The sequence below is a fragment of the Microtus oregoni genome, unplaced genomic scaffold, assembly GCF_018167655.1.
Source record: "Microtus oregoni isolate MIOR12 unplaced genomic scaffold, Mior012 000032F_ref0000030, whole genome shotgun sequence".
NCBI lineage: Eukaryota > Metazoa > Chordata > Mammalia > Rodentia > Cricetidae > Microtus > Microtus oregoni.
This window is the reverse complement of record NW_024543091.1, coordinates 11377109-11394889: the sequence shown is the minus strand read 5'-3', so window position 1 is coordinate 11394889 and position 17781 is coordinate 11377109. Positions and strand designations below refer to the sequence as shown.

Genomic DNA, 17781 nt, shown 5'->3' with positions numbered 1-17781 from the left:
ACCAGACTCCACTTGAGTCTCCTGAAATCTTCTCAGTCAACTTTCAGTTTGTGGAAACTCGTGGGGAGTGGAATTTGGGAATTTTCATGTTTGTTTCACAATGTTTTTCAATGAGCATGGAGTTCATGACAGACCTGCATTCCCAGGAAAAGTCTCTCAGGATGACATGAAGAATGTTTAAATAGAGCAAACAACTTTGTTAAGTTTACTGACATGGCCAGAAGTAAATGGGAGAAAAGCTGTCAGTATTGACTTAATATGAGAAAGGCTGAAACTATCTGGAAAAAGTAGAGATACCCTTCAGGCATTCAATTTTTATCATTTATAGAAAAATTATGTATTGTGGGATAATGCTCTTGTACACTGTAAAGATTTGTCACTCACATATGTTGAATAAAACACTGATTGGTCAGTAGCCAGACAGGAAGTATAGGTGGGGCAAACAGACTAGAAGAATTCTGGGAGAAGAAAGACAGAGATGCAGTCATCAGTAAGACACAAAGGAAGCATGATGAGAATGCCTTACTGAGAAAAGTTACCAAGCCACATGGCTAAACATATATAAGAATTATGTGTTAGCAGGGCGGTGGTGGTACACGCCTTTAATCCCAGCACTCGGGAGGCAGAGGCAGGCGGATCTCTGTGAGTTCGAGGCCAGCCTGGTCTACAAAAGCTAGTTCCAGGACAGGAACCAAAAGCTATGGAGAAACCCCGTCTCGAAAATCCAAAAAAAAAAAAAAAAAAAAAAGAAAGAAAGAAAAGAATTATGTGTTAATTTAAGTTGTAAGAGCTAATTAGTAATAACCCTGAGCTAAAAGGCTAAACAGTTTGTAATTAATATAAGTCTCAGTGTGTTTATTTGGGACTGAATGGTTGCAGGACCAGGTGGGACATAAACTTCTGTCTATAAATGGCACCTAACATTTGGCAACTATAGCCTTATAAAACCTGAGAGAGCTTGGGAAGGGATTTTAGACACAAAAGAATGAAGTCAAACATGGCTTCTTGATAGCAGTATTGTCTTGGGTAGGCTAAGTTTGCTAGCGGCAAGCAGAGGCATGTCTCCTTTAAGAGAGGCTTCCTGACTCAGTGTTAGTGGTAAAAATCTTGCAGCTCTTTTAAGAGGTTCTGCCACCAAACATATCAATGGTGTTTATGAGCAACCAATGGCAACTTCTTGAAACTCCACAGAGTTGTAGTAATAAACATGGTTCCCACCAGTACCTCTGCCGTAAAGCTAAACTCTCAGAAAGTAAGGAATGGGGTGGAACCAATCACCAAAGCCACAGCTTTAATCCTAGCCATGCTGTTTAGCAGATTAAAGACTCATGTGCTCAGAAAAAGATAGAGATATACAGTAAAGACAGATTCAGATGGAAAAAAGAAACCTCTAACTGGTTTACAGTGTATTTAAAATATTTGTAAGTTTGGGAGAAAGTCCTTTAAAAAAGAAATAGAGTAGCTGGGCATGGTGCTGCATATCTTTAATCCCAGTACTTGGGAGGCAGAGGTGGGTGGATCTCTGTAAGTTCAAGGCCAGCCTGGTCTACAGAGTGAGTTCCAGGATAACCAAAGATACATAGAGAAATTCTGTTTCAAAAAACAAACAAAAAAATTAAAAAGTAAAAGTAAAAGAAATAGAGTAAAAAAAAAGCCCCTAAAGATGGAAAATACACAGAGAGTCTGGATACTGTATGCTATTGTATTGTCTTTGAATTGTTTGACTGCTGAGGAAGGAACGACATCTGCTAAATGACATTTGACTATAAATGCTGCTGGATTAAACCAACCTATATATTTAAAATATATCTTGACTTCAAAATTTAACTCAAAAGATATATTACTTTGGGAAAAAATTCTGCTTTTATTTCCACAGGAAATGAGAGGCTGTGGATTCATTCTTTGTTAAGAAAAATCAGGTTTGATCGAGGAAGACACCCTGAAAAATCTCTGAAAGGAGTGTATGGCTGAGATGATTCAATGTCTCATAGTCCCTCTGTTGTAGTTTCTTCTGAGTTGTGCATCCAGAATAGATTCAAGACTTCTGGCTGAGATGATCCAGCCTCACAAAATATTCAAGTCAGGATTTGACCATAATCCTAATTTTACTTTGGGTCCCTCAAAGATTACCAGTGCTCCCAATAAGCAGAACGTAACCTGGAAAACTACACCTGCATCCCTCCCCCCAAAATGAATTATGAATGTTTGTCTTTGTTTACATATTGACTACAAGTTGTTATGAATAATGGCCAGGAAAAATGCTAAACAAAGTAGATTAGATTCAGGGTTCTTACTTTGAAAAGAAAAAAAAAAGGAAAATATTGTAGGATAATACACTGTAAAGATTTGTCACTCATATCGGTTTACTAAAATGCTTCCAGTAGCCAGGAAGGAAGTATAGGTGGGACAACCAAACTAGAGAATTCTGGGAAGAGGAAAGGCAGAGATGTGTCATCACCCAGACACAGAAGAAGTAAGATAAGAATGCCTGACTGAGAAAAGGTACCAAGCTACGTGGCTAAACGTAGATAAGAATTATGGGTTAATTTCAGTTGTAAGAGCTAGTTAGTGACAAGATTGAGCTAAGAGGCCAAACAGTTTGTAATTAATATAAGACTCTGTGTGTTTATTTGGGACTGAATGGCTGTAGAACCAGGCAGAAAAGAAACTTCTGGCTACATATTGGGTTTCTACTGCAGAAAAGCTCCAAGTTGGCTTTGAAACCTATATTTCATGTGAATATTTCAAGTCTGATGGTTAAGCAAATCTATTTCTTGTTGTCTGAGAAAGTATAAGTGAATGAGAGCAGACATGGGATGTAGCCTAGTGTTCTTCCATGTGTTCTATACTGTGGCAGCATAATAAGACAAACAAATAAATGTGCCTGGATAGTTATCTTTAATCATAAATATCAAGATTTATAAGAATATTGATCTATAAAGAAAACATTCTGATAATGCTTAAATATTTTTCTCTTTTTATCCTTTACTGCAGAACGCATCCACAATTCTTTATTTCTTTCTCACAAACCAAATATTTATATATTATGTCCTAGGACGCAGCATTAATGTAAAATCTGCTGGTCTTGTGGGAAGACATGGACCTCAGTCAAAACAGCCTTTCATGGTGGCCTTCTTCAAGGCAAGCGAGGTACTTCTTCGATCTGTGCGAGCAGCCAGCAAACGGAAAAATCCAAACCGCAATAAATCCAGCTCTCATCAGGACACCTCCAGGATGTCCACGGCTGGAGGTAAGACAAAATGAGAGTGACAGTTGTGCTTGGAGGATTATTGGGTCATGTGTTGCAAGTCAAGTTGCCACAATAAATTTGCCAGCTGCATATACCTTCATTTGGTATATTAAATCACCTAATGATGTCTCTAGCATCCCCAGAATGCTTCACCAGTGAATCACTCAGTAATTCATTTAAAAATAACTATGACCTGCCTTTATGTGTTGAAAGATTCCATTCAAATTAAAGTCAAGCTGGCAGTCATAAAGCTCTGAAATGGCTAAGTCAACAAAGTGTAGCCCAAACGAAATGACATATCTTACAGGCTAACTTCCCCAAGGAATGATCAACCAGGTGAATTCAGCATACAGTTCTTTCTTTAGTATTTGGATGTGAATCACGCAGCCCAGAATCTTTCTAGAAAATAGGAACAGGGAAGACTGTCAGAGAATCAGGGTGTGTTTAGATTTTCCTTATTGTCTGGTGGACTGATATCTGAACTATCCAGTCACATGTACACATAAAACTTTTCAGAAAAAATATTACAAACTACAGTCGATATCAGTCTACTTTGATTTTAGTTTATTCTCATTTTGGTTGGAAAAAGAGATAAAGGAGTCTCTAACTAGAAAGTGTGTAATGGCCAGAGATTTAACTGCATGCTTCATACTGAGAAGGACCTTGGTTAGTCTAGATACAAGTATAAAGTTGATGTCTACATTCCTGCAAGAATCTGTTTTCATCTATAAAAAATAAATTTGGACCTTTACTAATCCTAGCACTTCTCAAGTTAGTAAAAAATTGTTTACTGATAACGACATATGTGGTTCTCTGAACAGGCACCATATGTCCCGTACTTTGCTAGGCACAAAGGGTGAGCCAATAAGTTTCACTAGCACTATTTCAGTAAATTAGAAATCTAATTTCAAATAACCTTTGCTATTATTTTTTTAAAGCTTCATTTTTTGAGGTTACTTCAAAGTAACAAATCTCCTAGAACCTGAGATTCTCAAAAGGTGGAATTCATTCACCTTCTTAAAATGTAGTTGCCAGGTTACCTGGTAAGTCGAGAAACAGAAGCAATAGGAGAGGATTATATATGGCACTACATTATACTAAATTAAATGGTACATAAAAATGAAGCTTTCAAATAAAGTTTCATTGAAGAATAATGGTAGTTTTATGCTACTTTGTTAAAGATACTCACAAAATATTTAGTTTGGCAAAAAGTTATAGTCTCTGAATATGAAAATGGAGAAAAATAACCTTCTAAGTCTCCCTTTTCCTTGCAAATATTAGCTTGTCAAAGATATATATGTATATATATATATAATATATATGCATATATTTCAGCTAGGAGGTTTCTGAATTTGACTGAAATGTTTTTAATTTCATGTAGCACTTCGCATCAAGAGAGGGCTTTTCTAAACTTTGAGTAGAATAGTAAACAATTTCCGAGGAAACTGGAAAACAGAAAGCACAGGCATGCCCTGATTGTTCAAGTTTATAATTACTCTGGCAGAAGGTTCCAGCAACCGGAATCATCAAAGTTCTTTTCCCTCTGGGCCCGCTCTATTTATCTTCTCTTCTTGACCACAAAGTAACAAATGTGCTTCTATAACCATAGATGAATAAAACACGTGGAGCCAAAACTAGGAGCCTTTTCGCCAGTTTCCCAACACGTTTAGTGCATTTGCTTATTGTAATATAGACTGATATTTCCCGTTGCAGAGTTGGGCCTTGGCAAGCATCTCTGTGAAATATGTGGTAGATGGTTTTGAAGCTAGTTCATATTTTGATAATAAGAAAGTAGCTAGTTTTCTGTGAGACTTAACCTTTCAGTAGGTAATAATCAAGCAGACTGGAAAAGCCTCCTAGGAGTTGGGCTAAAAGGCGGGACTGAAGGAAAGGGAAGGGCAATATAAACAGAACTCTTGATATTTGGGGGGCTTGAAATGCCAGGCAAAATGTAAAGTTATCCAAATATAAATAATAGATACTTTAATAGTATCAGGCTTTCATAATAAACAATGGAACAAGGGCTCCCTGGTGGAGGCAGGTTTAAGAAAGAGCAATGATAGAGGTTTGTCAAATTGAAGTTTTTAACGCGTCTCCTAAAGTACTGGAAGTCTGGAAAGGCATAAGACATCGGAGAATCCAGGTCTAGTCATTTTGACTATTTTACTCCACTTTTTTCCTGTTTCAAGGACTTCTATATTGTACGTGGTGGTGCACTCACTTAATCCCATTACTCAGGAGGCTGAGGCTAGGAAATCCAGAATTCCAAGTCAATCTGACCTATCTAGGGACCCTGCAGAAACATAAAAAAGAAGGAGGAGGAGAGAGGGAAAGAGAAAAGATAAAAAGAAGGAATGAAGAGAGGGAGGGAGAAAGGGGAAGGAAGGGGAGGAAATAAAATAAGATTCCTTCCTTATGACTTTTCAGTGATTTCTGTCCCATACATAATCCTAGGGAGTATATAGAAGAGTGGCTACCACAAAATAGGAGTCCACCAATTACTTACTAAACAAATTAACATGTTGCTTGTTTCTGGAAAACCAACTTTCTTGTTCAAATGAATATTTGTAGGCCCATTGCTTCCAGACTGTTTGTGGAGTTTGTCCCTGTCTCAGTTCCTTCACAAAGAAGATTGAGCTTTAATCCTATAGGAGACATTGACAGTGTCACATTGATCACACTCAATGAATTTTTTTTTTTAAAGTTTGGGCAGTAGAGGAAGAAAGAAAAGGCATTAACCAAGTTTTAAACCAGCTACCCTTGAAGATACAATGACTTTAGATTGATAAGGTTTTCAAAGAAGCCATGAACCGTGATGTTGTTTCAAGAGTTACATAAAGTACTCAAAACAGCAGTATTAAGAGTCTGTGGAAGCTCACAGGAAAAATGCCACATATCAGCGCACACCAGAACTCCTAGAAGACATTTTATTACATGCTTAATACTAAGGACCCTTGCAAGTGGGTCTGATCATGTGGTGGTCCTGCCTAAAGACTTGATAGCTTCTCAGGGTAGTTCTCTCACGTAGTTAATCCTAATGCAAACATTCTGCACTTATTCTCAAATCAAATAAACATTACCTCTTGTCTAATGTATACAATGGAAACCCATGCCTCTTGAAACATATCAATCCAAACAAGGAAATAGAATCAATTAAACCATCCAGAGTACTTTATAACGTATTATCAGTAAAACTACACAAACGATATGTTTTGTTTATTTTAGAAGTGATTTAGTCATCTTCCTAACAGAATGACCCGATTCTTGTAAAGTGTTGCGGCGTTTTTTAATCATACTGGAATTACTGTAGTTAATCACATCAGTTTTTTTATAGAGATTTTATTCTTTATTGAGAAACTTAAAAGTCTTGGGTACATTAAATCCAATTTCTGGGAGGGGAAAAAGTCAGAACCCACAATAGAAAAAAAAAGTTACCTCCTGAGCCATAGCAGAACCCAGAGAATATATTCTCATAATTGAAAAATTCTAGGTGCTTCATAATTGACCTCTTGACACAAAATGACCTATTAAATTTGTAACTGTAATCACATCAGTTTTAACGAACATTTTGCCTGTTTTCAAGTGAGGTCTCTAAAATAAATACTGTACTGAAAATCCTACAATGCTACATATAGGAAAATGGTTCTAATCTAGATGATTCCTACAGAAATTAATGTTAAAAACTGATTATTCTTTGAATAATGGAATGTTTTAGAATCCTTTTTCAAGCAAATTCTCTGGCACATCTAATATGCCATTAGCGAGCTCTGCTTCTTTATTGACACATTTTTGGTTTCTATTGTCTATTATTTAATACTGACTATATCTCTTACTAGTTGTGTAGTTTTGGCTACGACCACTGACTCAGTTTGTAAGTATGGAAACAAGAGAGAGACAGGAAGTAGAAATAGTGAGTGGGGGACATTTAGGAAGCTTTTGTTTAGAAAGGTCTAGCAGAGAGTTGGAATCTACAGTTTGTAGATAAAATTTTATGTCAACAGCCTCTAAGGTGCAGATGACATTTGTGTGGTTACAGGGATGCTTGAGTAAACAGAATCAAGGGAAGATTCCAGGTAGCTATGAATTTATTGGCTATGTTTTGTGCCACAAATTTATGTATATTTATGTACAAATAGTGGCAACCCCTCTGGGTCAGGTTTTATTTATTCAAGTTGGTAATTTACTGAGTGTGGCTTGTCTCTCTTTACTGGTTCATCAAAAATTATCCTTAAGGACTCACCAAATTCACTTTATTGAATAGTCTATTTTGAGCTTCCTTAGGCTCAAAATTCATTATTTTCTGTGAATAAATCATTTTTTTTTTGGTTTTAATTCTCCAGTTGTTCATTTACTCTTTTCTTTTTGAAAGCTAAGAAAAAGAAAGCTAAACGTCTCTTTGCTCTGAGACGGAGAATTTTCATCATATAGTTCATGTAAACTGTTGTCATGCTTAAGGGTTAAGTTCTATTTTGGATCTCTCTCTCTCTCTCTCTCTCTCTCTCTCTCTCTCTCTCTCTCTCACTCACACACACACACACACATACACATGTTCTACATATAGATATCCACACCTACCTATCTACCATTTACCTATCAATTATACATCTACCTTTTGTATATTATCTGCCTCTGATACCTCTTAAATGAAAACATTGTTAATACACATAAGGAGTTTTTTTGCCTTACTTTGGTAGATTATCATTCTTTTTACATTGAGGTCACCTATCTTTAACTTTGCCTTTCAGAACATGAAAGCTTTTGTAATCTTAGGGTTTTATTCTCCCACTTTTTAAAAACCACCTCCTATTTTATTGCATTTCATTATTTAAAGTACAAGACGATGATATTTTAAACAAAATTAAATTATTTTCACCTTTTTTCTAGAAATTGGCCATGAAAATTTGTACAAATACTTAATATTTTCAATGTTAGACATTATTTTCTCATTGCTACTAACATTAAAGGTAAATCAGAGATATATTATAATACGTGCATATCTTTGAAGTAAGTTAGCTCACTTTTGTAGTGTTTACTGGCACCAGAACTAATTAGTAATTTTATCATGACTTCATTTTTAATTTTTATAGTTTTTATTTATTAAAATATACTATTTCTCTTAGTCTTTTTCCTTCCTCCCAGTCTTCCTATATATCCTATATATCTTTTCCACTCCCTCTCAAATTCCTGGCTTCCTCTTCTTTAATTGTTATTGTTACAAACACACATACACACATATGCACACACACACAAGAATATATAAATACTATTTCCTGAGTCCATTTAGTGTTGTTGGCATGTACGTGATTTGGGGGGATCATCACTTGGTATTGGGTAAGCAATTAGGGGGCTCCTCCCTAGGGGAATATATTTCTACTTTCAGCATTCCTTAGTTATTCAGAGAACTTTGTTTGGGGGTGGAAGGCTTGTGAGAGATTTCATACTCCATGTCAGCATGTCTATTGTTGTCCTTGTTCAAGTCTGAGTGAGACAGCTAAACAAGCATCCTAGGTGAAGCTTTTCTGCTATTCTAGGAGACAATCACACACTAGATTCCTTAGTCCTCGGGCTATTACAATTCTTCTGCCCCTTCTTCTGCAGTGTTTCCTGAGCTGTATGAGTTATGCTGGGCAATGATCAGTTGTTCTCTGCATTGTGACAAGTTATAATCGTCTAGGTCTTTTGCAAAGAGAAGCTTCTTTGGTGAGGCTTCAGAGTTACTCTTGTCTATGTGTATAAGGAAAGTGTTTAGCATGTAGTTGGGAAGTATGCTAGTTTAGTAAATTGGTGGTATTGGGGCTCTCCTCTTAATATTCATGCTCAGTAACCCTGCGTAGTTGACTAAGTTTTCAGGACCAGGTGTAGTTTCTCTTTTGTTGAATAGATCTTAAGTCCCATTGAACAACTATTGGTTACTGCCAATGTATAAGTGCCATTATTGCACGTTTGAGAATAACTCATCCTATAGGTTGTTGTAGCCCATAGATTTTAGAGCTGGGTAGGACTAATGATACTTTCTGCCATTGGCAGCTTACTCAGCACTGTCCTGGACTATGAAAGCTAATCTCCAGGGAGGTGGCTTTCTGGTCAGAGCCAGCTTGGATCCTCAAAGTTCTGGGTCCTATGTGTGTAGTATCATCAGCATCAAGAACTTACCTTCAACCTCTGGGAGGCAACCAAGGGCAAATTGTATTGACCAATAACTCAAGAGAGAATTTCTTATGAGTGGTATTGCAGTTTTTATTAGACAGTCTATGGCAATTGAGGAGCATTTTCAGCCCAAGTTTCTTACTTCATTTAAACTGTACATCTATCTATATCTATGTCTATATACATATATATCATTATATGCAGTATATGTAATTTGGGATAAAAAAAGTGTTATTATTATTTATGGCTTTTCTAGACATCTTTATTGTATCTTTTCTTTCTCTTTCCCACTCCTGTATTGACCACCTTAACTCAAGTATGTCACCCCTCAGTTTTCCCATTTTCCTCTTAGCATTGTGTATGTCCTGCTGTTTCAAGTCTCTAGTGTTTCTTCTCCCTCCCTCCATGGTGTCTTTTGATGTCTGAGTTTCTTTGGTTTCTCCAGGTTATAAAACTAACACTATGTGACACTATGGATCCAGGAACCACAGATGAGAGAAACATGCAGCATTTGTCTTTCTGAGTCTTGCTTACCTCATTCAACTAAAAAGATTTTCTAGTTCTATCCATTACCTGCCATTCTGACTGGGGTGAGATAAAATCTCAAGTCTTTTTAACTTGCATTTCTCTGATTTCTAAGGATGAACACTTTTTAGATATTTCTTAGCCATTTTTACTTCCCCACCCTGAGATCTCTCTGTTCATATCCATTATTTGACTCTGATTTTTGAGCTCTTTGTATATTCAGGATATTAACCCAACAGGAAATACATAGCTGGCAAAGATTCTATGGGTTTGTTTCCTCTTCACTCAGTTGATTATTACTTTAGGTGTGACGAAACATTTTAGCTTGATGAGGTCCCTCAACAATTTGACAATTGTTGGCTCTAATTCTTTCACAAATGGAGTCATACTCGGGGGTTTTTATTTTACATCCACATCCTGTAGTGTACTGTTCACGTTTCTTCCAGAGGTTTCAGTGTTGCGGGTCTCACGTTTAAGCTTTGATCCATTTGGAAGAGGCTTATGTGCAAGGTGATAGATACAGGTCAAATTTCACTTTTCTTTATATGAACATCAAGTTGTTCCAACATCATTTGTTGAGGGTGGTTCCCCTCATTTTTGTCAACTATCAGATGGATCTAATCATATGTACTCACATACTAGGGTCTTCTAATTTGTTTCATTGCTCTCTATGTCCTTTTTTTTGTGTTAGTATCATACTGTTTTTACTATTATGGCTCTGTAATATGACTTGAAATCCTATCAATTTATGAGCATGAAAAGCCTTTGCATTTTATAATGCCTTTCTCAATCTCCTTAGAGATTTAAAGTTTTCGTTACAGTGGTCTTTTTATCTTATTCATTGTGTTTCTTTCTAGTTATTTAATTTTCCTCAAGTCTATTCTAAATTAGAATGTGTCTATGATACCTGCATCTACTGAAATTCTCATGTAATTTTTGTCTTTATCTATTTACATGATTTATTACATTAATTCTTGTGTATGTTGTTTTAACCCTGTATCTTTGGGATAAGGTAACCTTGGTGATGGTTAATGATGTTTTGGATATATAGCTGTAGTTGGTTTTCAAGGGTGTTACTAAAGATGTTTGAGTCATGTTCATCAGGATTATTGAACTATACTTTTCATTTTTTCATTGTATCTACCTGGTTTTGGTATTAGAGTGATACTGGCTTTGTAGAAGTGCTCTTTTTATTTCTGTTTTTTTTTTTTAAAAAAATTTAAGAAGTATTGTCTGTAGATCGTCTTTGAATATTTGATAGAATTTTGCCTTTTAAAGTCAGAAGCCTTTATATTACTATTTTACTCTCCTCAGGTGTTGTATTTAGGTTGTTCATCTCTTCTTGTTTTAACTGTGCTGGTTTGGACGAATCTGTAATTTTTTCCATGTCTTTAGGCTCGAACTTAATGGGGTACAAGTTGTTTTTAAAATATATTCTCGTATAATATTCTGAATTTCTTTGGTGTCTGCTGTCTCCCTTTTTATTTCTAAATGTGTTTATTTGGATCATCTCTTTTTTTCTTTTAGTTAGACTAAATATCTTGTTTACTTTCTTTTAGAATCTGATCTTAGAACCATTGAGTTATTAAATTATTTTATTTGTTTCTATTTCTTTAATTTGGGCTCTGATTTTTATTTCTTGCTATGTACTGGATTTGGGATTGGTTTGTTTGTTTTTCCAGATTCTTGAGTTGCATTGGTAAGTCATTTATTTTTTGATCTTTCTTATTTTTTAATGTAGGCACTTGGAGCTATAAATTTTCATACCAGGGCTCCTTTTATTGTGCCCCAGAAGTTTTATAGCATTGTGTTTTCATTTCATTTAGAGCCAGGAATTTTTAATTTTATTTTTATTTTTTATCTTGCTTCCTTTTTTGATCCATTAGTCATTCAAAAACAAAATTTTAATCTTTATGATTTTGTGGACTTACTAGAGATTTGTTTGCTGTCTACTTTAAGTTTTATTGTATTATGAACATATAGGATAGAGGGAGTTGTTTCAAATTTTCCAAATTTTTAAAGATTTGTTTTGTGTCCCAGAATGTAGTCTATATTATAGAAACTTCTATGGCCTACTGAGCAGAATATATATTTCTTGGTGTTTAGGTGGAATATTCTGTAGAAATCTGTTTAGTCCATTTCATGTATATCACTTAATTCTGATGTTTTTCTGCTTATTTTTGTCCAGATGACCTATATATGTTAGAGAAGGTGTGATATTAAAATTATCTACTATTAATGATTTAATGTTAAGTCTGTTTATTTTCTTCCAGTAGTAAATTTTTTTTTAAATGAAATTGTGTTCACCCCAGCTTGGTGCATATATGTTTAGAATTACAATGCCTTCTCGATTAATTGTTCTCTTAGGGAGAATGAAGTGTCCTTGTTTATCTGCTCTGATAAGATTTAGTTTGAGGTTCATCTTGTCAGATGTTAGGAGAGCAACACCTGTTTCTTTCCTGATCCCATTTTATTGGAATCTCTTTTTCCATCCTTTTTCACTTTAAGGTAAAGTCTTTCTTTAAAGATGGATTTCTTGGAGACAACAGAAGGGTGAATTTTCTTTCCTTAGTCCATTCAAACAGCCTTTGTCTTTTGATTAGAGAGCTAAGGCCATTAATATTTGAAGTTATTAATATGCTTCTTTTTTGCTATTTTTAGTTAAATTTTTCAGTAATTAGAGGAGTTCCTACAGTCTCTCAGTTATGATTCCTTCTCTCCTCAGTTCTAGTACTTCTTCCTATATTTTATTTAGAATTGCTGTGATGGGTATGAATTGTCTTAGCCCATTGGGATCATGGAAAGTTTTTCATTTTCCTTCAACATGGTACATTGTTTTGCTGGGTACAGTAATCTTGGTTGACAGTTGTGGTTTTTAGAATTCATAATACATTGCTTCAGGTTCTTCCGAGTTTCAAAGTTTCTATTGAGGAGTTAGCTGTTATTCAAGTAGGTTTTTCTTTATGTGTGACTTGTACTTTTTCTTTTCAATTTTTGAGAATATTTCTTTTTTCATATATTTAGTGATGCAAATATGATTTGCCACAGGGTCTTTTCTGGTCTTGTCTGGTTGTTGGGGTTCTCTGTGTGAGTCTTGTCTAGTTTGGGGTTTTGTGTGCCTTTTGTATATCTATGGGTATGCTTTTCCTTAGTTTATGAAAGTTTTCTTCTATGATCTTGTTGAATGTGGTCTTTGCCATTGACCTGTGATTATTCTACCTCATCTATGCCTATAATTGGAAGACTTTGTTTTTTGATGGTGTCCCACATTTCCAGCATGTTCCTTTCCTGTGTTCTAAATAAATTAATATGTTTTGCTTGTTTGTTCATGTTCCTCTATCTTCAAGTCCTAATATTCTATCTTCTATTTAATCCATTCTAGTTACAGAATCCCTTGATTTTTCTAGTTATTTAATTGTTCAATTACGACCTCATTTTAGCTTGAGTTTGCATCAGTGTTTCTTTCTTCATTGAATTTAGTTATTTCATTCAGCCTATGCTTGTATTTTCTTTCACATCCCTCAGGTAATTATTCACTTTGAGTTCATTAGCTTTAATTTCACTGAGCTGTTTGTGTCTTCCTTACGTTCCTTGACATTTTTGATAAAGTTTGTGATTTTTCTTTTAGCTTCTGTATCCTGGGTTTCATCTATGTAATTCTCATTGGAGAATGTTTCTGATAGTACTGGTAGATTTTGGGCGAGGGTTCATAATGCCTTGATACTTTATATTATTTTTATATGGGATCTGGCCGTGTGATCTTCTATCGTTGGTTGTGCATCTGATGTGGACACAGCACACTGGGCTGGTACCTAGGCTGTGCCACCTGGCCTGACATGGAGGTTAGGAAACGTGTAGATTGGGCTCATCAGGTTGGCCCAGGCTGTGTTTGTGAGTTCAGATGTAGGCTGGGAATTGGGTATTACACAGGCAGGACAGGGTCATGTAGGCTTGCCTGGTCAGTGCATAGGATGTGTGGGCTTCTCTGAGCCTTAAGGATGGATTTGGTACAAACTGCTCCATGGTGGTCAGAGTTGGGAGGCGTTATGATGGGGAACACAGATAAATTACATGTGTCTTCATGCCAGGTGGCCTGGCCTTGTGGGTACAGGCTCTGATGAGTTAGTAGTGGAGTGAGAGTCCAGGTGAAGGTCAAGATTCCTGGCAAGCAGCTGTGGGCAGAGTGGAGTTGGGTGCATGATTTCATTTGTAGAATTATGTCCATTTCATTTAATCTCCTAAGGACTGCCACTTGATATTTTTAAAGCTATAAACATCATTTCCTTGCCCATTTTCCTGTAGCTTAGTTTGCCAACCATTGAGCATGAACCTAACTCCAGACTTTGCTGATTTGGCTAAAATATTTACTTCCCTCAGTACCCGTTAATTTTTATTTCTGACAGAATAAGTGTATGGATACAACTCTCCATGACATCAGACTTTTGGAACAAGAGTCCATTTTAAACTTAATTGCTCATTACATTTATGTGATATAATATATATCACACTTAATCTTTATGAAACTACTTTAATTATATGAGATATTTGGGCTTTTAATTTTATTTACTTTCTTTTTAAACATGCAATTGCAATAACTGTACATGTAGTATCTACCCATCTGTCTGTCTGTCTATCTACCTAACTACCTATCATCTATCTGTCTGCTATCTATCTATCTATCTATCTATCTATCTATCTATCTATCATCTAATCTCTCTGTGTGTATTCATTTAATGTTAATTGTCAAAAACATGATTGTCCACTGCCTGAATAGAATTGTTTGAGGGTATTATTCAAATTAAGGAAGAAATTTCCCTGAATGCAAGAGGACATACTCTTAAAACAAGTTTTCTTCATTTTTCACTATTAACATATATTTATTCAGTTATTGCATAAGAGGAAAATCTTGTTCAAATTTTAATTACTATTTTGTTTTCTAAATTGACATCAGGCAAATAATGATTTGAAGTAATTATAAGGACAACTGAGTCATCATTTGGGTCTAGTGTGATGCTCTTTCATTAGCATTTGAATCATTAATATGGATGGTGAAATATTATATATATGTATATATATATATATATATATATATATATATATATATTGCTTTTTATTTTTCCCTTTTTCACCAATAAAAATCCTTTAGAATGCTATTTGTAAAAAGTGTGAGCAAATCCCAGAGAAAACAAAAAAAATGTTCTGTAAAGTTTTGTATTTTTGAGATATTTACTTTGTTTCAGATGCAAGATTAGAGTTTTACATTCATATTTAGACTTTTGAAAAATTATGAAATTTTAACATTTTTCAATGCATTAAAATATATAATAGAAACAATGTGTCTGTCTTAAGTTACTCATGGAGAACTATGGGAAATAAGTTCATTCATTCTCCAAATATTTATGAAATGCATATTATGTGTCAGTTACTATTTTTTGTACTTGGTATACAACAGTGAACCAGAGTTAGATAGGTTGTCTTGGTGAGGAATTAGTTAAGAGATGCAATCTAGATAAGACGTCATGCATGTAATGAATAAATAATGCCAGAGAATTTCACAAAGTGTAAGAGAAACACTAAATCACCCTAACCAAAGAAGAGAAATGAGGACTATTGGGATAGTTACAGATTTAAATGTGCTAGTTAGAGAAGACTCCATCCATGATGGAGGGATTCTTTCAGACAAATGCTTAGTTGATTTGATGGAAGCCCACTTAGCACTTTATTGTAGAGGGGAGGTGGGGAGCCTGCCACTTAGGATACTGCAGTAATCCTGGATAGTGATGGTGGTTTGGTCCAGGAGCAATGATGGACAGAGTGAGCAAGTGGGTTTGAAATCTGTTTGAAAGTTATGTGTGTGATTTCATGATAGAATGGACTTGAGAATGAAAGGAAAAAAGGTGTGGGTTTCTTAAGCTTGTCGTTTGATTGATTTCTGTCTGGATACTTCCTTTAGCCATAATGAATATGCCTAAAAGTAGACATGCTTTTGAGTGATGCTCAGAAACTCAAAATAGTATATATTATATTGACGATACCTACTTAAATAAAATCTCAGAAGACACTGACATCTTCTCTGAAAGCACCCCTTCAGGAAATATTGTATGAATGTGCACCACATATTTATGTGATGTATCACTAGTGTGACTGAATTAGTCAATAATCACACAGTTAACAGCTAGTACTCAGTGAATGGCAGCACCAGCCTATGGCTGGCATAGATGTGACAATAGAATTCTTTTCAGAATCTTATAAGGCAAATAATACTCTCCATTCTACAAAATTAACTTGCCTGAATGACACAGTTAAGCCAAAATTCTCAGTCCCAGTAAAGGAAAAAAAAATATGTGCAGGAAATGCCAGCTAAATTTGTGATCCTTTCTTATTTAATTAGGCTCCCAAAGATATTTGGTTTCTAGCATCTGTCACATGTGTTTAATAACCTTTTAAAACATTTTAAAGTATCTCTGTGGAATCCATTGATTAAAATATATTTCAAGTATTTTAATCAATTTCTATTATTATATTCATCTTTAAATTAACCCAGTTTTGGTCAGTGGAGCCTAAATAAGTTGAATTCTTAGTCCTCTGACCTTGATTCAGAGTTCTTTAATATGTTCTATATTTCTGGCTAACATTTTTCCAGTTGTATTTTAGACATTTCTATATCTAGGTTTCACTATTTCTTCAAAAACGAAGTATGTCATTTTCATGGGATGATTTGTGCAGGCAATAGTCTGACAACCATGATTTGTTATTTTTTCTAAATAGTTTCACCGAAAGAGGAAAACTACTGTTTGATAAATGTAGTTCATGTGAGTATTAAACTTAGAACATCCAGGATTTTAAATTCTTTAATCTTGTGTATATTCTGTTTTTACTCAATTCTAGATTCCACACTTTTTAACTGTGCCATTCCAGTTTACTTTTGCCTCATGGTATATTATAAATATCATGTCAAAATAACAATAAGAATATTAAACCAATATATTCATAGGTGAAAACATTTTGAAATTTTTGTTTTAAACTTTGTGCTATCCTTAAGTTTGCATTATCTGTAATGTGGCAATAAAAATAATTTACAGAAAAAAAAAGAATCAAACTCATGCTTAACATAGATAATCTCTTCCAGAAACATTATTCATAACCTCGCAACACAAGTTGTATACTTCTATACCTAATAGGCAGTCATTTGTTTAAAATGTAAATTTTTGTTTTTCTTTAATCTGCAGATTATAACACCAGTGAACAAAAGCAAGCCTGCAAAAAGCATGAGCTCTATGTGAGTTTCCGGGATCTGGGATGGCAGGTAAGCTGGTTCACTTTAGGTGTTTCTTTTCTGCTTTATCTCAAATCCTTGGCAAGTCAGAGTCTTTGTTAGTAATTGCTCCAATATAATAGCCATTTTTGAAGACTACTCAGCATGTGATTCACACATGTCATTTTCATTTCCTTATTATTATTTTGTCATTGGAGCATAAGGAGTTAGGTTTAACAAACATCTAGGGAAATACAATGTTCTTAAACTTAACATTTGAAAATGGATAAAATCAACACTGTCCAAGTCCTTTGTTTTGCATGAGTCAGAGTCTCCTTATGCAGCCCAAGATGTTTTTGAATGCTACTTTGACCTCAGGCTCCCATGTACTGGGAGTATAGGCATATAGTACCAGGCCCTGCATTTACAATAAAATTTATTAATTAATTATTTTTGTATACAAATGCACGTTCATGTCTGTGAGCATGTGTGCAGGCCAGAAGAGACCAGCACATGCCCCACCCCATCGCTTTCCATCTTACACTTTGAAATTTTTGTCTCTCACTGAATCTTGAGCTCATAGTCTTTGGGGGGGGGGGTATGC

General features: G+C 35.1%; 1 protein-coding gene across 1 annotated transcript in view; it reads left to right on the top strand.

The window, feature by feature from the left end:
* Bmp5 (bone morphogenetic protein 5) overlaps window positions 1–17781 on the top strand; it is a 124522-nt gene that overhangs the window by 94458 nt on the left and 12283 nt on the right. The window contains exons 4-5 of the mRNA XM_041679597.1: window positions 3056–3250; window positions 17152–17228. Of these exons, the coding sequence (XP_041535531.1) occupies window positions 3056–3250; window positions 17152–17228 (272 nt within the window). The remainder of the gene's footprint in view (window positions 1–3055; window positions 3251–17151; window positions 17229–17781) is intronic.